Raw genomic sequence first — 19844 nt, forward strand, 5'->3', positions numbered from 1 at the left:
CAGTTTTCCCAAAATTGGATTTAAAATATCGTAATATATTGCCTTGCTTACAGTATCACAATATATCATAATATATCACAATATACTGTATCGTAAGCTATCATGATACGTATCGCCAGATTGTTGCCAATACACAGCCCTAGTAAACACAAAAATAAAATTAAAAACAAGTAATATAATGAAATCAATAGATACAAAAGTGAAACAGAAATATGGTGTAAGAATTGATCATGTCTACCCTATTACATTCTGCCATCTTGAAGCTGAGTTTCAGATGATATGAATATGTTTGAAACCATAGCTCAAATGGTATGTGCTTCTTTTTCCAGATTCATGATGAAATTTCCATATATTGATCGGACACGGATAGCAGTGTTTGGAAAGGTGAGCCCATGTTCTCATCTACAGTATAATTAGTTGTACAATTAATTCAATGTCTAGTCTATTTTTGCCTCTAGCATGTTGCTGCTGCTGCTGAGCAAAATCCATATATGAATCAATGTTATACAAAAACATAAGAATGCCTTATTTCTGTTGTGTTACAAGTTGTGTTAAATTTTTAGAGACCTGTTTTAATGTATCAAGAGGCTATTTTGTTAGATTTCTAGTAAATAATTAATTTTGAGGTTGTTGTTTTTTTTATAGTTGTATAGCTTGAAGGATTAAACCATCAAATTTCCATGAACGTTTCTGTCTGTCTGTGCAGGGTTATGGAGCATACATAACATTAATGATGCTCAAGTCTACCGACAGCCTCTTCAAATGTGCATGTGCAATGTCACCAGTGACAGACTGGAAACTATATGGTGAGTACAGAATCCCTCCATGAATCCTGCATCATGTTGAATTCACACTTAATTTCTTCAACCCAGTTGCCAGAAAAAAAGTTGTCATTGTAGGTTACTGCAAACCACAGGATTAGTTGAATGTCAATGTTTCTGAATTTAAAAATACGTTACATAAATACATTTCATGTCAACCTCGTATCACCTTTGCAGAAATGCACAATGACACCTAGTTAATGTTGTGAAAGGATTGGTTAGGTTTAGGCAACAAAACTACTTGGTTAAAGCTTCAGTACGCAACAATTTTTGGGCATCATTGGGCAAAAGTTCCATAATAACCTTTCAGCATATTGTAATTCAAGTGTTCTGAGAGAGTTCTGCACCTCCTCATGGCTCTGTTTTCAGGCTTTAAAAAAATCTAGCCCATGACCAAAGACTTTGACCAATCATAGGTCATTTCAAAGACAGAGCATTCCTATTGGCTGTGCTCCTGCTGGTGGGCGTTGCTTGGTATTTCCTCATTTGAGTCAGTATCGACCCGATATCCAATCCAGTATTGGTATTGGTGCAGCCCGACTTTCTCATTCTTTATACTGGTTATATACCATGTAACTTTCAATAATGACCACTCCGTACTACGTCACTTGGTCTGCGCGTCACTTGTTGTAATATGTCACTCGCTATATGTCACTTGCTGTAATATGTCATTTGCTCTGCCTGAATGCAAAAACGTCCACATTAAAAAAATAAAAAAAAGTCAAGTCGACATTCAATGTATCCCTGGTTTGCAGAAACATACAATGCCAATTTTTGTTTCCTGGAGACTGGGCTGAATGTCTTTCTTCATATTTGCCATCTGGCAAGTCAACTATAAGTCAAAAATCCAGGTATAAAAATGTACAGTATATACCATGCCAGGAGTAAAACTAACAATTTGTGTGCTTTAGCCTGTGCCTGTTAAGAATCTGTTTACTTCTGACAGTGAGGTGAATCTCAGCTTTTAGCAATACATTACCGCATTTATACACCTGAGTAAAGAGCATTCTTTTGACACAGAGGACCCTTACACCTACACAAGGTGTTATTTCCTCCTCACTGGAAGCATTTCATTTGGGCGCAGGATGACAGGAACTCCACATTGTTTAGGTGCTTAGCGGCAGCTGGAGCACTGTCTACCGGCAGCACTGTTAAGAATGTATCACTTCTCATTTGCACAGCATCAGCGTTCTCTGAGAGGTACCTTGGCATGCCATTACGGGATGACAGCAGATATCAGGTGCGTGTTTACTACCTCCCCCCACTTGTTTGCCGTTGATCTTTGAAAGCGGCTTGCCGACACATCACTGACACACCTACAGTTAAGCTCCCACAGTTACTGAATGCTGCTATCAAAGTCAGAGGCAGCGGTGCTTCACCTTTTCTTGTGTTTTTTTCATGCACCATAGGATTTTGTCACTCATCTCTCTTTGGTAACTGCGTGTACCAGTGTGTTAGATCACATGCCGGAGGTTTTTTTTATAAGCTGCTGCAAAAGGGTTGCCTGGCTCTCTCAGGACTCCCGCACAGACAAGATGTTTTGCTATCAGAGGTGTTTTCCACAGTGATAGGAAAGAGGCAGTGGGGAGAACAAAAGTTTTTTTTTTTGCAAGCACATTGTAAACAACCAAACAACAAATCTGTCCCGAACAAGTAATTCACTGCTTTCAGTATATGTCCTGTCTGCAGATTTGGTTTTACATCTTCTCCCTCACAATTTGCACAAACGGTAATATTTCAAAGCGTAGATAAATATTGTCAATGGGACTGATGTGTCTGTGTGTGTAATCAGGGTATAATGCAATTCACCACAATGTCTTTCATTTGATCATACTTCATTCTTTTTATTGCTTTCTTCAATGTCAGTTAGCATATCTATCAATCTATTATCTCCCCACTATTTCTGATTTCCTCACAGTTTTCCAGTGTGCTGCAGAACATTCAAGCACTTAGGGAGCAGACACTGATGCTGGTGCACGGCACAGCGGATGGTAAGAGAAAATAATTTGTGATACAATGAAAACGCTGTATCTGTGGTGCATCGCCGCTGAGCACAAAGAAGCATGCAATCCCGGAACGTAATGGTTTTTAATCAAAAGATAAAAGGAGAAGTGGGTTATCTAAATTGATGCTGGGATTTCCAGAGGAAAACATTTCGCCGGTGAACCATGCATGTCGAATTTGTTGAGGTATTTCCATCCTGCGAGAATGTGATTGTCTCTTCTTTTTCCTAGTTAGGAGTCAGTCTGAATCTTGCTGACATGTTTCATTTCTTTGTTCTCAGCCAACATCCACTTTCAGCATACTGCTGAGCTCGTCAAGAACCTCGTGAAAGTTGGAGCAAACTACTCAATGCAGGTGTGTATCGCAGAGACAACACCACCGAGGCACAATCATTTACTGTGTTTGTTACAACAGTGATGTAAATGCACATTTTTTTATAGTATTGCACATACAAAATAATGTAAATAGATGTAATGTAATGTAATGTCAAAATGTATTGAATCAGCCCAAACACTCATATCTGCCAAATAGTCTTGGGAAACATTCAGCATTGCTGCTGGTGTGTCAGATGGGTTGATCAGGACAATGACCATAATCACCACAGACAGGCACAAGTCAATTGAATGTCCTTTTCTATAACAGCTTTAGTAATCCTAGACTGTAGAAAAACATGGATATAGCGTTTGTAAGACCACTGGTTTCTGAATTCTTAGAATAGGGCTTACCATCATCCGTAGTAGTCATTTAACTGTTTGGACTGGCTCTTAAACAGATATCCATGCCGAAAATGCGCCACATATAAACAACAGAACTACGATATTTCAGAAAACCAGGCCAAATTACTCTGGGACCCAAAAGGGAAAACCTTCGGGGTTCTTTGGTGGATGCTTAAATATGAGGAGCATTGTGTCAAAGACCTTTAGTTCTTCCTCGTCTCTAACTATGTCACTGTCATGTCAAATGACAGCGCTGGATGCAGGAAGAACATCATCAATATAGCACTCACTGAGGAATTTATTGCTTCAATCTACTACATTTACCATCAACACTGATTGGACATCCACATAAGAGGTGGCAGATTTTCCCTTTAAATATAGCCTTAGTGTGACAAATGGAGGCTCGATCATTAGTATATTCAACCAATCTGGTTTGTGACTCTTGTAGTTTGTTAAAGCTAAACTGAGTTTAGGTGCCTTTTAACAATGTAGATGAATGTTCCTTTGGTATTTAGCATTGTGGTTAAGATTTGTGGGAGTATCACACAAGGTTTTGAGTTTTGTTGGTTACTTTGGTTACATTTCTTGGTGGCTGGTGGATGGGAATAGCATTTGTTCCAAATGTATTTGGTTGGCAAACCCAGCATGTGTTTTGGGTAAGCATTTAAATTTGTAGGAGCCATGCATCGCCTTTGTAGGCTGACGTGGTTGATCTCAACAGGAGACCAACCGGTTTGTTGTTTTCATTTTAATGTGGCTTGAGGAATATGCCAACTGAAATATAACATTTCCATCTTTAGACATATCAGAAACCCACTTACTGTTGAGGCATCCAAGATTTATCTGAATGCAATGATATTTTCTCATTTCAGATATTGCATTTCATGCTGGTCTAAAGGCAAGCAAGATAGCTTCAAAACCAATTAAAATCTAGCTCTTTAGCTGCTAAATGCTCCACTATCTTAACCAGCTAACCGCTACCTTTGTCTGCCTGCTGTTTAGTGCTGAGCAGGTAGTGTAAAGCGGGTTTATCAGGGCTTTTAAGCTGAAAAAAGCCCCCTGCTGCAGCCGAAATTGATGTGAGACTAATCAAAAACATCCAGGTTGTGAGCCGTAAAACCAAAACAACGAGCTAAAAACAGATGCTAAAACACTCCTCGGAGCTGAGGGAAACTCCAGAGTCGGGTAATAATTCTCTGTGGGTTGATCACTACGAGTGACACCTTTCACATTACACATCAACATTTGATACATCATTATTGTGAAAATAATAAGAGCTGTTTTAAATAGACTGAGTTGAATTTGAGCGCATATCAGAAAAGACACTGTGGCAGACGGTAGCAGTGTACATCTCTTACCCAATCTCATATTCCATCAGCCCCGCGCAGACTGTATGTCTACAAACCTCTGTCCACTAATTGCCTTACCTTTCACCCACCAGATCTACCCAGATGAGGGCCATTTCCTGTCTCAGCAGAGTCGCCAGCACCTCTACGCCACACTGACCAGCTTCTACAGGGAGTGTCTGAAGGAAGAGTTACTACCGCTGCCTGATGAGGAAGAGGAGGAAGAGGAGTAGGCGGGAGGCTTTGAGGGTCAGACCTTTGGCAGAGCTTGAAGAATTTCGCTAAAATCCGTCAAGGCCTTTCACGTTTGGACCAAGTGTTTAGCCGGACATGGACACTGGGTTAGAGCTGCTAATGCTCTTAAAGTGTGTGTGGCTGTGTGTGCGTGTGTGACTGTGTATGCTGGTGTATAAATGTGTTGAAAAGATAACTGAAGGACACGACAGTGACACTTGCGTTGCCGGGACTTGAGGCGGGAACTGCCCTCTAGCATAAAGTCATTTCAGTTTTGGGGACGCTCCGTTTCTTGGCAAAGCGCACGGAAGACCGCCTTCATCTTTTGCAGGCTCTCTCTGGGCTGCAGTCATCCACAAGTGCATGGTTCTTTTTTCCCCCCCTCGCGGCTTCACTCATTTTGCCATGTTAGTCTCCTTTGTGGTAGCACTTGGGAAGGAAAGAACACAGATGTACACTTTTGATCTCACCTTTTCCTTTGGTTGTTGTATTGTCGCACAAGGAAATGCTAGTTCACCACAACAGAGATGATCCTGAATAAGTGCTATTTCCTGCTGAAAACCCTCTGCCATCGCCCACCCTAAATGAAAAACAGTCTTTATAGGTCACACTTTATTGTACAGAGGTCTTGTGTAGACATGTACAATGCCTTATGAGGTTCAACATACTGTAATAGTACTTGCTGGCAGTGGTAGTCATCCATTAGGCGTGTCATGTTAACCTATGTCAACTCAGGTCCTCGAGACACAGCGTTGCAGTCAGTTTAGTATCAGTTACAACACTATGTCAGCTGTATGGTCACGAATAAGTTGTGAATTATATGAAAATAATGGATATTGGACATACAGTAATTTCAGGCCACACTGCAACTTCTCCATCTTAATATATCATTAAATCTTGTTTTCTTAAAATCTCTAAAAAGGTGTGAGATGATTTTTCAGATTCAAGAGCTTTCTTGAAGTCAAGAGACATTTTCCCTGTGTCTGGGTATTCTCTAATATCAAGAAAAGAATAATTAACTGCAGTGGATATTAATGAAAATGGGTGTACTGAGGTGGACAATTTTACAGTGTCCGTAAGGTGTTTGCATGTCTACAGGGAACGTGTCAAGTGGTGTCACATTTTGTACAGTACAATACAGCAGAGTGTGTACATAAATATATTTTTGAGATGTCAGATCTCATAGATAGTTTAGTCTATGGGGATGGATTCATTTGACCCGGATGTCTTGTACCTTTCTTTTTCTGTTTTAATTTCAGCTGTTGATTTTCTTCTTAGGATGGATTTTGTAATGCTTGTTCTTGTTCTTTTTTGCTGTTTTAAAAGGGAAAGGGCAGGGTTGAGCTTTTGGGGTTATTGTGATTGTCCTCTAGTGATGATTATAAATAAAAAAAAGACCATGAAAAACAATGAGTTATGCTCATGAATAGAACACAGTTTAGAGCGGAGAACCAAATCCGATCCATTTGTCTGCAGTATTGATTGTTTGAGATTTCAATTTAATGTTTCATTTGTTTCTTCACCTTGGGACTCACATTAAAGAGTAGAGGTAGTCTGTCATGGCCTTGGGACACCTACCTTAATGATTTAGCATGGAAGATCTGCTTGTTTAAAGTGATCAACACTGCCTTAACAGTGTCTGCACTCACTGGCCTTAATGACGGAGCAGATGTCAACTCTGCTGAGGGACAGAAACTCTTTAAATCTGCAGGATCTGAAGTCATCAGCACAGATGAGCCTCTTGGCCACACTTTTACCATTTTTCCACCAAAATTAGCGCATAAATGTGGGAAAACCCACTACAAATATGCAATAGACTCCTTTCCCATTGCCAGTAAAACTAGGGTTAGTAAACAGTAGAAGGCAGTATAGATACCAGTGAAAATGTTATGGTGGTTACTTTTTTTTTTATATCTGGTCCTTAGTCTCTCTTCAAATTCTGTGCCGACTAATTTGTAACGCTGCTCGGATAGAGACAGATGGAAAGTGTGACAAAGAAAGCACCGGAAAAGGGGCGTGTTCACCCAGGTGTTTCCATCACTGCCGGTCAGAGCTGGAGCCGATAAATACCTGTGACTACTGCAGTCGTTTGTCCCGGGAATAAATGCCGATTGTAACCTTTCCCACTAGACAAAAGCCAGATATTAGTGGGTGTTAGTAGGTTATTGGTGTCCATTGGGAAAGAGGCTTTAGATATGTTTTCATTCCATGAACAATTTTTGTTGTGTTTTGAGAGAAATAATATCAGTCTTTCCCCACCACCAGTGCAGAGACTCCATGGGGGGGATATTCCTGCAGCTCATGGCATCACTACCCAGCCCTTTCTCATTCCCAGGGTGTCAAACACCGACGCTTGCTGTCGGCATGCGATACCGACACTTAAGGCTGCCTTAAGTGTCGGTATGAGACGCATACATCTTTCCATTAACTACAATGTAAACCCATCCGTGGCAAACGCTCAGGGAAAGTGCGCTGGGCGTGTGGTGACGTAGCTTTAAGAGTGAAAAGACACACACTGGACAGGCGGAAGGGGAGGTGGATGGGTCCAGCAAACACAGGGCTTTCGTCCAGGAGACTGTTTGTGTCCCGTGTGACACGTTACAATCAGCTGTTCATGTCCACTGTTCACACCGTTCAGTGTCATTTTCACTGCACAAACGTAATAGTTTCAAGCCCAACCATGGTGTTTTTTTTCCTAAACCTAGCTACAGTGGTTTGATTGCCTGAACCTAAGCAAATGTTTTTGTTTACTTCACTACATTAAGCACGTGTTTACTGCGACTGAAAAGAGTCGCCAGGGGGTCTGAAAAAGCGTCAGTATATGACGAGTTGGGATGATAACCCGTTGCACTACCCCCTTAAAATATGATTTCATGTTGGCGTCTAATACCCAAAGACTCTTCATTTTTAATCAACTTTCCTATTCTGTCAATATTCTTTTCATTATGCCTCCGTGCTGGCGACAGCCGTGGCTGGAGGCATTATGTTTTGGGGTTGTCCAACCGTCTGTATGTACCATTCTCAAGAATCTCTTTAAATGTATCACAAACGTCCACTTGGACTCAAGGATGAATTGATTAGATTTTGGTGGTCAAAGGTCACAGTGACATTACGTCTGTCCCAGTCAATACAATGTTCAGAGTAGACCCTCATCTTTTTGATGTCTTCTTTTGCTGTGTAAGGATCCAAGTTAAAGCATCATTTGAACTACAGTGTTGCAGCTGACTGTGGCTTTGACCTGAAAGCAACTGCAAGAAAATGTCTGTCACTGCTGCTGCCTCAAAGCATTGTATGTCACCGGTGCACCATCAGCACTTTTAAATCAAGATTGGGCACGTTGTATCAGATATGGCAGCAAACAAGACACAGCGCTGTCTTGTTTAACAATTTATTTCAGCATAGAAATTTTCCCAAGTATACAAATGTCAGTATATATGACAGAATCAAGCAAGTGCAGAAGTGTAAGCAGCACAGGATCATGGTCAGAAAATGAACGGGTTTGATACATCCTATGAGGAAGGATATGGTGATCATACAGTATTACAGGAGTCTGGTTATATGGACTGAGCACGCTGTACAGAATACACTGGTATTATTAAAAGTTATGTTTCTCCATTCTTGCCCATTTGAAACACTTTTCACATTTTTGGGAAATGCTACATGTAACAGTGAAGAGTCCATTTGGTCATAAACATTCAAAAGAACAACTGTTATTGTGGAAAAAAAAAGCATCCATCTTTGAGTTGACTTATTCATTAAAGGAATACCAAGCAGTAGTACTGCAATGTAGTTTCCAATCTGATAGCCATAAAAGGCTAATATTGAGGGGAGGCAAATATACTTTGTGAGGTGAATTTGAGTCATAAATTGTCATAACGCTGGGAATAAATATCTATTAATCTCCTTAGAAATCATTGAAAAAAGGCGCTTGAGAACTTGAAGTTTAAGTTTTCTTCAGTATTAAAGTAATGTAGTGATAGCTATCTGTACATCCATGGGTACATTGCAAAAAAGGAACGGCTAATAGCTAATTCGGCATACTTTCAATGGTGCTAATTTGCAAATTATTGGCTGAAAGAAAAAACAAGGCTCAAAGGAGAATACCAGTACAGGACGCTGATATTACAACAGCACATTTGATGATGTCTTACAGGTTTTTGCTGTTCTGATGGCTTTCATTCTTTCTGTCATCATATTGGTTCACAAATAGGCCAATTTATGTTGACTTAAATTTTCACACAAAACTCAAATTTCACTTTGAGCTGATTAAAGAATAAATAGTGTAGAAGTTCAAGCAGCTCTGTGGGATTTAAATTACCGAAGGACCAGCGAGTTCACAAATGTGACTGTATATAGTACTGATCCCAGAGAGGATTTAAATCACCGACCAGCCGGTGCAAGTATTGTTAAATTAAACCCAGTCCCAATGAGGCAAAGGTTTCACATAATGGTTACCTGCATGTGATTAAAACCACCATGTGTCAATTGTTTTTTCAGCCCAGTTTCACCAAATGGTGTATGAATGACACAACAAATTTGTTCATTATTTTGCGTGCAATAACGTTGTTCTTGCTTTTGATGTGTCATTTTACGCCATGTAGTCTGTACTGACTGCAATGTAAACACATCCGAGTGAATATGCTACGCTCAGAGTTAGTGACGTAGAATAAAAAGTGAGAAACTGCTAACAGTGAGCGGGAGCAACCCTGTCTCCTAAAAAATTACATCCTCATACAACTAAACTGCATTCTCAGTTATGTTTTAAACAGTTTTAAACGTGGTGAATTGAAACATAAAACAAACCAAAAAATGCAACCTACTACAACAACTACTTGGTTAGGTTTAGTAAAAACATCATGGTTTGGCTTAAAAGGAGTACGAAATTGAAACAAAACAAATATACAACCAAACTACTTGGTTGAACGTTGACTTTTAGTTTTACACGGGACATGAACAGCAGTCTCCTGGTCGAAAGTCCTGTGTTTGTTTGACCCATCCACCACCCCGACCTCTACCCTACATGGACTTCTGCGGACTTTCATTACAAACGTATTTGTGATAAGTCAAAAACAAATGTAATCTGTGACAAAATACCTTTCTCACAATGCAGTTTCGTTGTATAGGAAAAACATCTTTAGGAGACAGGGATGGTGGTAGGGGAGGTGGATGGGTCAAATCAACACAGGACTTTCAACCATGAGACTGGTGTTCTTGTCCCAACGTGTTTGTGTTTTCCATACTTCTGTTAAGTTGTTTAGATACATATTTTAATTAGTTTATGTACTTATTTGAAGCCCAACCATGATGTTTTTCCTAAAGCTAACTAAGTGGTTTGGTTGCCTGAACCTAACTGCGATGGTTTCACAGTGACGGCATGGTGTTAAATGAAGTTGTTTCGTAACGTTAAGCTTGTGGCATGAAATGACACGTGAGAAGCCTAAAATGCATTATTATCATGACATGCAAAAAGTTCTTAAAATGTCATGCTATTTATACGCCTTCACAGGAGATCAGGCTGTTTCTTTAGTCTTGTGAGGAATCAATCAACCGCTACTGGAGACGCAGATGCTCTGGTGCCTCAGCACTGACAATGAATAATCTTCATTATTTAATTAGACATTATGGTAAGTCTATGAACACTTTGTTGGCTATAATGTTGGAAAATAGTGACGACTAATGAGGTAAAAAGGCCCCTACAAAAACTGTTTTGTGATGTGATCTGTTAAGTTAAGTTAAATTGTTTCATCTGCAGTAAATATAAATATTCACAGTCAGCAAAAAATTATACTGTAAAATGCAAAAATACAAGTTTCTTTGATTCCCTGACATTTGTACTCAGTACATGATACAAACATTACAAACAATAAGTATAATCTGAAGCATTAGAATACAGTGACAATACTACCATCTGTTCAATTCCACAACATCACAACCCTGGAATCCCTACGCTGCTCCTGGCAAATCCTACGTATCTTACATACTAATGCTTTTGGAGTGCTTTTAGAGACGGGAGCCGTTCATGAAAACAACGCCTCTCTTTGTTGGCTCATGACAGCAATTGTTACACTCTTCACTGAACAGTCTCGTCGCAGGATTTTCTACAGGTTAGTCAAGTTCTTTAGACGTCTCCGGGACGACAACCTGCTCTTCCTCAAAGCAGCGCTTGAAGAAGATGAGCATTGAGTTTAGCATGTATTGTTGGCTCTTTGTGGAGGCCATGTTGTGTCCTTCATCTGGGAAAATCTAGGCAGCAGGAAATAGAAAACAAAGTGTCATTCATTTAACCTTCTATTTTTAATAATTTCAATTGTGTTTAAATGTCACAGGATCGACATCACACTGCAGTATCTCAATTACTAAATAAAACATCTTGGGAAATATGCTCATTCACTTTCTCACTTAGAGTTTGATAACACAGATGTTATCACTCTAGCATCTATGCTAAATATGTAGCTGGAGACAGCAGCTGACTAGCTTAGCTTAGCATGTATGTATGTCATGTATTATATTTTTAATATGAACAAAAAAAACTGCACAAAAAAAAGAAATCTAAAAAATGTTTTCTCTGCGAATCATTTAAGAAGCCAAATTTCTCAAATCTTAAGTGTTGTCTGTACAACAACTTTGCCATTTAAATCAGGAACTATAACAAGATCACATATGCTTTTTCATATGCACACATTTCAGATGAAACTGCAAAAGCATAAACCATACGACTAAGAGGGCTGTTTTTTTTTAACCAGAACCACAACATCAAAGTCTCCTCTTCTTAGCAAAATGAAATGAACTCAGAAGAAATGGCAGCAGTCACCTGGAGAGTGTAGTTAACATTTGATGCAGACAGCAGTTTGACCAGCTCAGCAGAATGCTGGAAATGAACAGTGGCTGAAAAAGAGCAGATCACTCAAATGAAAATTCATCCCAGCTACTCACTCCATTACACTTCCCCAGTTGGGAGTTTAAAGAAAATTAATTGTAGCACCAAAATATGTGCCCAGCAAATTACATTTTGCAACAAGTCACTTCATCACATGTTTTGTATAGAGCATGTGATGTGTAGTAATATATTACTACACATCACATGCTCTGTCAAGGGCTGTCAATCGATTAAAATATTTAATCGCAAATTCAAATGTCAAGTATTTAATACTCTTATCAACATGGGAGTGGGCAAATATGCTGCTTTATACAAATGTATGTATATATTTATTATTTTAAATCAATTAACAACACAAAACAATGACAAATATTGTCCATAAACCCTCACAGGTACTGCATTTAGCATAACAAATATGCTCAAATCATAACATTGCAAACTGCAGCCCAACAGGCAACAACAGCTGTCAGTGTGTCAGTGTGTCAGTGTGTCAGTGTGCTGACTTGACCCAAACTGCATGTGATTATCATAAAGTGGGCATGTCTGTAAAGAGGAGACTCGTGGGTACCCAAAGAACCCATTTTCATCCCCATATCTTGAGGTCAGAGGTCAAGGGACCCCTTTGAAAATGGCCATGACAGTTTTTCCTCACCAAAAGTTTGCTCAAGTTTGGAGCATTATTCAGCCTCCTTCGTGATAAGCTAGTATGACATGGTTGGTACCAATGGATTCCTTAGGTTTTCTAGTTTCATATGATGATTTATATAAGTATATATTCTCATGAGTGATAAAAAAAAATGGAGGAATAGCAAAAATAGTATACAAAACAAAGTAGCTGGTAATATATTTTTAAATTTGTTGAAAAAAGTAAACTAAATTTCCAATATAGTGCCTATAAGGCCAAGAAAAAGCTTATTTTAATAAATTAAATTTTAAACTTTAATGTGGGCCACACATTAAATGTCACTAAATAACTCATGTCCAAGACATCTTGCCAGTAAACTCTATTTTACATCCACATATCTGCTTTGTTGTTCGTACCTGTACCTATACTCACCATCTGCTGTGCCGTGGATAATAAGAAAGTTCAGAGGACTCGGAGCTGTGTCGTTACTGAGCAGACTGGAAATCTGCCGGAGACAAACAGTAAAATGAGCCCACAAACACAGAACGAACAACACTAACATTCTAAACAACATGTTATTTAAAGCTAATTAGCAATAAGTAATAGATACTTTGTGAATTTGTGCTCTTGTGAAAATGTGGAAGAGGTCTGTTGGGGACTGACCCAAACACCATATCAGTTTCCAAATTCATCCGTTGACCCAGAATCTGAAAGTGGACTGATTACTGTTTATTAATCCCTTTATTAAACCTTCTGTATTACATAAATTACAATATGCTATTACTGGCATAATGTTGGATTGATGTAGTCACATACATAGCTTTAACATACCATTGCTGTTGCTGTTTCTATTACTTATTTATATATGTGTTTTTTGTTATCATACAACAGAAAGCAAATTACCATTATTATGTGTTCAGATCACTGTGTTGCAAAAGGAAATAATAAGCAACAAACAAGGCAATACTAGGGAAATTACATGATTGGACTTTCAATCTCTCCACAAACATAAACTCAACTATCCAAAACACCATCTTTCTTTAGCTGCAGATACGTGGTGCGGTGTGATCACATCTTATAACCCGTTATTGTCTGGAGAAGCCTTCTCTCCAGTTGAGACATTTTGACCTGTTTCAGAGGTATGAGACAAAAAATGTGACTGGCTCAGAGGACAATGCTCATCACTCTCTCAAACGGTGGATTCCACTTCACCCAGCGTCTCTGCACAATGCCCCTCATAGGAATGAAAATAATAGGTGTGCACAGAAACTCCCTCTCAAGACCTTCCGCTTTGTGCTGCGTACAATTGGCTCCTGTGTCTTATTTATGTGTTGCATGCCAGAATAAAAGAGTGTAGTTTGTATTCAGGTGTGAGACAGCATTGTTTATGATACTGTGTCAGGCCAGGAGCATACACTGGGTGACTTCTGAACACTTTCATGTCAAACACTGAGAAGAATGAGCATGCATTCAACTACTGCTGTTGTGAAAATAAGAGCATGTTCATACTTGGTATTTGTGATCCTCTTTTGTTGGGGAGCCAAAGTATTTCTCAGCGTAGGCCGACCCTTAATAAGGATGGAAAAGGAAACAGAGATATTGTGAGCATGTATGGGCATTGTGCTCTTTTAAGTCACTCACTCTTCATTCATGATAACACTTCTAATGCTTTTTAGTATTACTTCTTCACTTAACATTGGACATTGTGACAAATAGCATATGCCATTTATGATCAATGTTGCTCCACTCTTCTAAGGTTTGTTTGATATTCTGAATCAGTGGTCCGGTGGTTTAGTGTTGTTTTGTAAATCAAATCCCATCTCCATGACATGTATAGCTTAAATCTGATGATGAATACATGTCAGCATTGATTGAATAATTGGGTTTACTGGCTGTTTGAATGTCCTTGTCACGTTTGGGATAAGCCACAACTTCAGATCGTTGTAATACTGTATGATACCATAGAGTCTCCAGTTTGTTATGGGAGCGACAGCGATGCCACACTTGAACATGGAGCTGTGGGACAGGAGCAGGAGAGAGGAAAGAAATCCTCCATATGCCTGGAACAATAGAACATGCCTGCTTTAAATGAATGTTGGGTAAGAAACAGTATACATTTGATTTGGTTATTTATGTAACAGAGGCTATGTTACCTTTCCATAAACTCCAACTCTGTTGCCATCGATATAGGGTAGTCTGACCAGGTGCCTGAAAATTTAGGGTGAGTTAACTAAATAGCAAAAATGAAGTGATTCCTAATAAGACTACACAGTAAAAGATTGTCCTTGGCCTTAGAAACCCGCCTAAATCTTAGCTAATTTAGCTTTAGCAGTCTGAGTTAGCCAAATCAAGTTGGTATGTTTCAGGTGGCAACCCCCGGCTCTGAAAAATGAAGCCAATGTGGAAGTGTCTTAAATTTGCATTCTTGCTAATAGCCAGCAGGGGGCGACTCCTCCAGTTGCAAAAAGAAGTCTGATTGTATAGAAGTCTATGAGAAAATGAGCCACTTTATTTATTACCTCAGTAAACATTGTAAACATGAGTTTATGGTCTCAATCGCTAGTTTCAAGTCTTCTTTAATACAGCATGATGTTCATTTAGTAAATTATGGTCCCATTTAGTGTTAAATAGACCATAAAGCAGGGGATGCTTTAGGGCACGATACTTCTCTTACAAATAAGTTATAAGACTTGGTACAAATTGGAGTTTGACCCCTAGGTCAGTCTGCTTATGCGTCGGGACAGGACTAGCCCTCTTTTCAAATATTTTTCAAATTATTTACTATTTCAAATATTATTTTTTTATAATGGTGATTTATGATTATGATTATTAATCAGACCATTATAGCTTTACCTCATAATTTTGTCTTAAATTGCTCTTGTATAGTTTTTTATATAAATAGATTTTTTTTTCTATTCTGATTTTAGTTTTATATACCTCTTATTATTTATGTTTTACTATGCCTTATTTATCTGTACTTATTTCTGTCCGTGTGCTTCTGCAACAACCGAATTTCCCCTCTGGGGATCAATAAGGGCTTATCTTATCTTATATGACCACAGCTACGGGGAAACAGCATGAAAAAAATATATTAAAATACACACTAAAACACATAAAGAAGACTATCCGCACCTTCAATACGAAAATAAAAGCTTTAATGTCAGCCTTATTTCGAAAACCCCAATGCTATACTGTATACAGTTTGTTAACCAGGTCTAGTAGAATCAACTGGATGATTTAAAAAAAAATAAAAACTTACTCCACAATTGTGATCTGGTCCTGAACATCAACAGTTCCCAGTCTCTGGTGAACCTCGTGCAGAATCCTCTGACCCTGGAAGCCGCTGCCCCGGCCGTCTAGACGAGCCACGATGACGCCGTCTGAGCTGACCAGCACAGAGTCCCAGCTGAGAGAGAAGCCGTCAGTCACAGCCTGACCACCAGGGGCGCTGTCACTGTGAAAGAACGGTATGAGTTCAGTCCATTAAGAAGCCCAAAGGTTCCAGGAAAATTCTTCAACACCCTAAAATAAATCCAGACTGAGGCTGTATCCCCATACTATACTATGGCTGTATTCAAAACCGCATACTATACTAGTAGTACGTACTGATTTAGCAAAAAAGGATGAAGTATGCAAACAAAAGCAAAATCTAGTATGCCAAAACTAGCGGATGTCGTACTGATTCGGAAAAAATCTCCAGTATGCATCGGACCAGTCTACCTCACCTGTTTCCCACAATGCAGAGCGCTGGAACTGTACAGGCTATGGTCACAACAACAGCAGTCAAAAATTTTAAGTTTTTTTTACATTGTTCGTAGCTATTGCTATACAGCTATGAGCTGGCTGGAGCTCTCTCAAGACACCAGTCTCGTAGACAAGAGGCTTTTATTTCCTTGTAGATGGATGGTTTGTTTAACACAAATGTCCATTATAAAATTAACGTGAAACTGTGGTTATCTGTCTTTTTGGAGTTAAAAAGCTCCACAATCACCCACGGGCGTAGCTCGCTGGAGAGCCGATCAGTCACGCTCACAGACCGTCTACAGAGCAGCAGAGAGGAGAGGGAAAGAGCTGCTTGTGACGGGGCAGAGAGATACCTGCTGAGGCAACATGACCTTTTTTACATTACTGTAACATCTGTAGGGATATCATTCCACTGTTTTGTTGCTGTAACTGAAAAAGCAGTTTCAGTAAATTTTGTCGAGTAATGTTTTATCGTCTCCCCTCGTTGATGATCCTGTTTGTCTTATTTCACCACGAGCTGTTAGAATATATTGTTTAAGGGGTGGTGGAGCTAAACCATGCAGTATTTAGTAGTATAAGTTAGTCGGTAGGCTGTATAAGTTATATTTTTCGATAATATTGCAATAGTGGTACAAGTTTGTTTTTTTGTCCAGTGCTTTAAGAGCTTGTTTAAAAGGCTAAAGCCAGGCCTAGCATACTGCAAAATAAATCGTTTTAACTGTTTCATACTGCATACTACCGAGGAACGCAGTATGTACTGTATACTGCATACTGCGTTCCTCAGTAGTATGTAGTCGGCGGTTTCGAATGCAGACTGAATAAACTTAATGGTTCATGTGGAAAACAGTTGAGGGCAGTGGTTCCCAACCTTTTCGGATTGTGACCCCTTAAAACAAAACAATGGCTTCTTGCAGCCGCTCGGCATTGGTTGCAAATATTTGCCAGCAGTAAGCCGGTTCAACCATTGGCTGATTGTTTTCCTTGTGTTATTTGAATAGTTTTTAGAGTCCTTAAGAAATAGTTTACAAGAAAAAAAGTAAAGATTATAGACAGAACTCATCACCACATGACCCTTTAAATGTCTCTTGCGACCCCTTGTGGGGGTCCTGACCCCCAGGTTGGGAACCTCAGCTTAAATTCCAAGCATTTGTTTCTTAGCGTCTTCATTTAATACATTATTGAATGAAATTATTCTGCATTGTTTAACAATGTATTTGAAAATAAAATGACATACAGAATCAGTAAAAGTGGGTGCTCCTTTGCTTCGTCAAAACCTATTGGGACAGTTAACTCCAGACGAAGTACTGCAAAACAGAAATTCATGATATTAACATTATGTAATTTTTACTCATATACATATACAGTTTAATACATTTAACATTCAATCCAGATTGCGTTTGATGGTGAAGATGAGTCACAATGGGGATTTCGTCACACACTGCATGTACATGTGTCCTTCAGTGCATGGTCAGGTCAACACAGTAGTTTCATCAGTCATGAAAGTAATAATCAATCATAGTAAAGAACAGACGGGACAAGTTACAAAGTAAATTGTTTTTCCTGAGTTGGTAGTTTGAACGGTTTAGCACCAGTTAAAGTGGCAGTAGGCAGTATATTTTTGGCATCACTGGGCAAAAATTCCATAATAACCTTTCAGCATATTGTAATTCAAGTGTTCTGAGAGGAAACTAGACTTCTGCACCTCCTCATGGCTCTGTTTTCAGGCTTTAAAAAATCTAGCCTGTGACGGAAGACTTTGGCCAATCACAGAGAGAGCGTTCCTATTAAGCGTTCCTATTGGCTGTACTTCGGCTGGTGGGCGATGCTTGGTATTTCCTCAACTTTTCTCAACATGGCTGATGGGTCACAAACTTTCTAATTTTACAGCTAAACAGTAGACTACGAGATGTTTCTGAAAATATTTGAGGTGAGAAATAGGTATTACAGTAACTAGTTTGACTGTTTGTTCGGAGTTCACGAATGATTGACAGCTGCCTCCATTGAATGAACAGCCAATAGGAACGCTGTCTTTCCAAAGTGACCTGTGATTGGTTATTATGGAAGGTTATTATGGAATATTTGCCCAATGATGCCAAAAACGTTCTGCCTACTGAAGCTTTAAGGTTTAACATAGTCTATAGTATATCATAGCAGAAAGTTGATTCACACAAGAAAACCCCTAGATATGCGAGTTATTCACACAATGATGTGACGTGAGAGTCGTTGAGGTGAGAAGGCAGTCATGGTATCGTTGTAAGAGGTGTTAACTGGTGTGAACCAGCAGGACAAATATGTCAGGACAGCACTGTCAGTACAGGAGAAGTGAGCATATTACTTCTCAGACCCAATAAAGGATTCAAGAACTGAGGATGAAGCTTAAATCAGTGTTTTGTCTTTAGGGCTACACTGCCTTTGACTACGACTGTATGTGCACCGTGACCTGAATGACAAAGAATCACACAGGTTCTATGAAAATCGTTAAACACCCGAAATAAACCTGGAGCAAACACGGCAATTCATGTGACAAATAAGCCTGTGTGCGTTCAGCTTTTGATTTCAGGGCTCCCATCTGACTGTGTTTCTACTCAAAAGCCCTTTAATATGTTTCACATTGTCTCTAATAGTGAACACAGATTAGAGAAAGGAAGCCATATGGTGAGCTGTCACCTCTGATTCCAGGTCTGGTTCATAATCAGCTCAAAAAGCTCTGCACCTGTTGGCTCAGTTGTGTTTATCCTGAATTTGCATGTCTGACAGTCACGTATTATGCTGGAAACCATCACCACTATCACTACTAGCAGTGCATTTACATGCACTTAAGTAAACAGGTTACAATTGGGCTGACTGCGGTAACCATTTCTTTCACACCATGTTAACAAAAAAACTCATTATTCATAATTTGGGTAGAGTAGAGAAACCTGATTTCCCCAGCTAGAGTTCTCGTGGAGAATGCTGATTTCTTGGCCATGAATTCCTAATCCTTTTTTTTGTTTACATTCCAAAGTGTACTAGTGTACATCCTTGCTCCTTTTGTTGTTAAGTAGTCAAACACACTGTTATGTTTTTTTGACGTCTTTATGCTGTTATACGAAATACAACAAACAAAGGAGCTCTTCTTCTTCCTGTCAGGAGGTTGCCATCATGTTTTATAGTGTGCATGTCTGCATATGCAGGCCCAGATTGTAGTATGTATAGAAGCAAGTCTGCAGCTGTACATGTCCATATATGATCAACGCTTAAAGGGGAACACCACCTAAATTAATCATTTGCATCTTTCCCAATTCATGGAACAAATTTGAGTTATAGCACTCTAGTTTTTGGATTTGGGAAAGAGTTGTTCATGTTTAGCAATATTTTTTAACTGTCTTAGACCATAGGAATAACATGTATGAATTTTGAAAATGAGCGTAGTTCCCCTTTAACAGTCTACAGTCATGGTAGAAGCTCTGTGAGGCTGAACCATAGACTGTATATAAA

The 19844-nt window shown here is 39.2% G+C and overlaps 2 protein-coding genes across 5 annotated transcripts in view; one reads left to right on the plus strand and one right to left on the minus strand.

Annotated features, from left to right (window-relative positions):
• LOC119500190 (inactive dipeptidyl peptidase 10-like) overlaps window positions 1-19844 on the plus strand; it is a 235965-nt gene that overhangs the window by 214166 nt on the left and 1955 nt on the right. For 2 of the 4 annotated variants that reach the window (XR_005209574.1, XR_005209575.1), the window contains exons 21-26: window positions 330-384; window positions 707-806; window positions 2003-2061; window positions 2740-2812; window positions 3106-3179; window positions 4983-5284. Coding sequence is in view for 2 of the 4 variants with exons in the window: in XM_037789794.1 (XP_037645722.1) it covers window positions 330-384; window positions 707-806; window positions 2003-2061; window positions 2740-2812; window positions 3106-3179; window positions 4983-5120 (499 nt within the window). In the remaining 2 variants the exon portion in view is untranslated. Of the gene's footprint in view, window positions 1-329; window positions 385-706; window positions 807-2002; window positions 2062-2739; window positions 2813-3105; window positions 3180-4982; window positions 6529-19844 lie in introns of those variants that run through there. The other 2 variants (XM_037789794.1, XM_037789795.1) reach the window with 1 other exon arrangement.
• LOC119500191 (inactive dipeptidyl peptidase 10-like) overlaps window positions 10346-19844 on the minus strand; it is a 111097-nt gene continuing 101598 nt past the window's right edge. Inside the window, exons 19-26 of the mRNA XM_037789796.1 lie at window positions 17602-17671; window positions 15883-16077; window positions 14777-14831; window positions 14584-14683; window positions 14133-14191; window positions 13056-13128; window positions 11933-12006; window positions 10346-11364 (exon numbers count right to left, since the gene is read on the minus strand). Of these exons, the coding sequence (XP_037645724.1) occupies window positions 11227-11364; window positions 11933-12006; window positions 13056-13128; window positions 14133-14191; window positions 14584-14683; window positions 14777-14831; window positions 15883-16077; window positions 17602-17671 (764 nt within the window). The 3' untranslated portion in view covers window positions 10346-11226. The remainder of the gene's footprint in view (window positions 11365-11932; window positions 12007-13055; window positions 13129-14132; window positions 14192-14583; window positions 14684-14776; window positions 14832-15882; window positions 16078-17601; window positions 17672-19844) is intronic.

Source organism: Sebastes umbrosus, chromosome 13, assembly GCF_015220745.1.
Source record: "Sebastes umbrosus isolate fSebUmb1 chromosome 13, fSebUmb1.pri, whole genome shotgun sequence".
In the NCBI taxonomy this organism is placed as follows: domain Eukaryota; kingdom Metazoa; phylum Chordata; class Actinopteri; order Perciformes; family Sebastidae; genus Sebastes; species Sebastes umbrosus.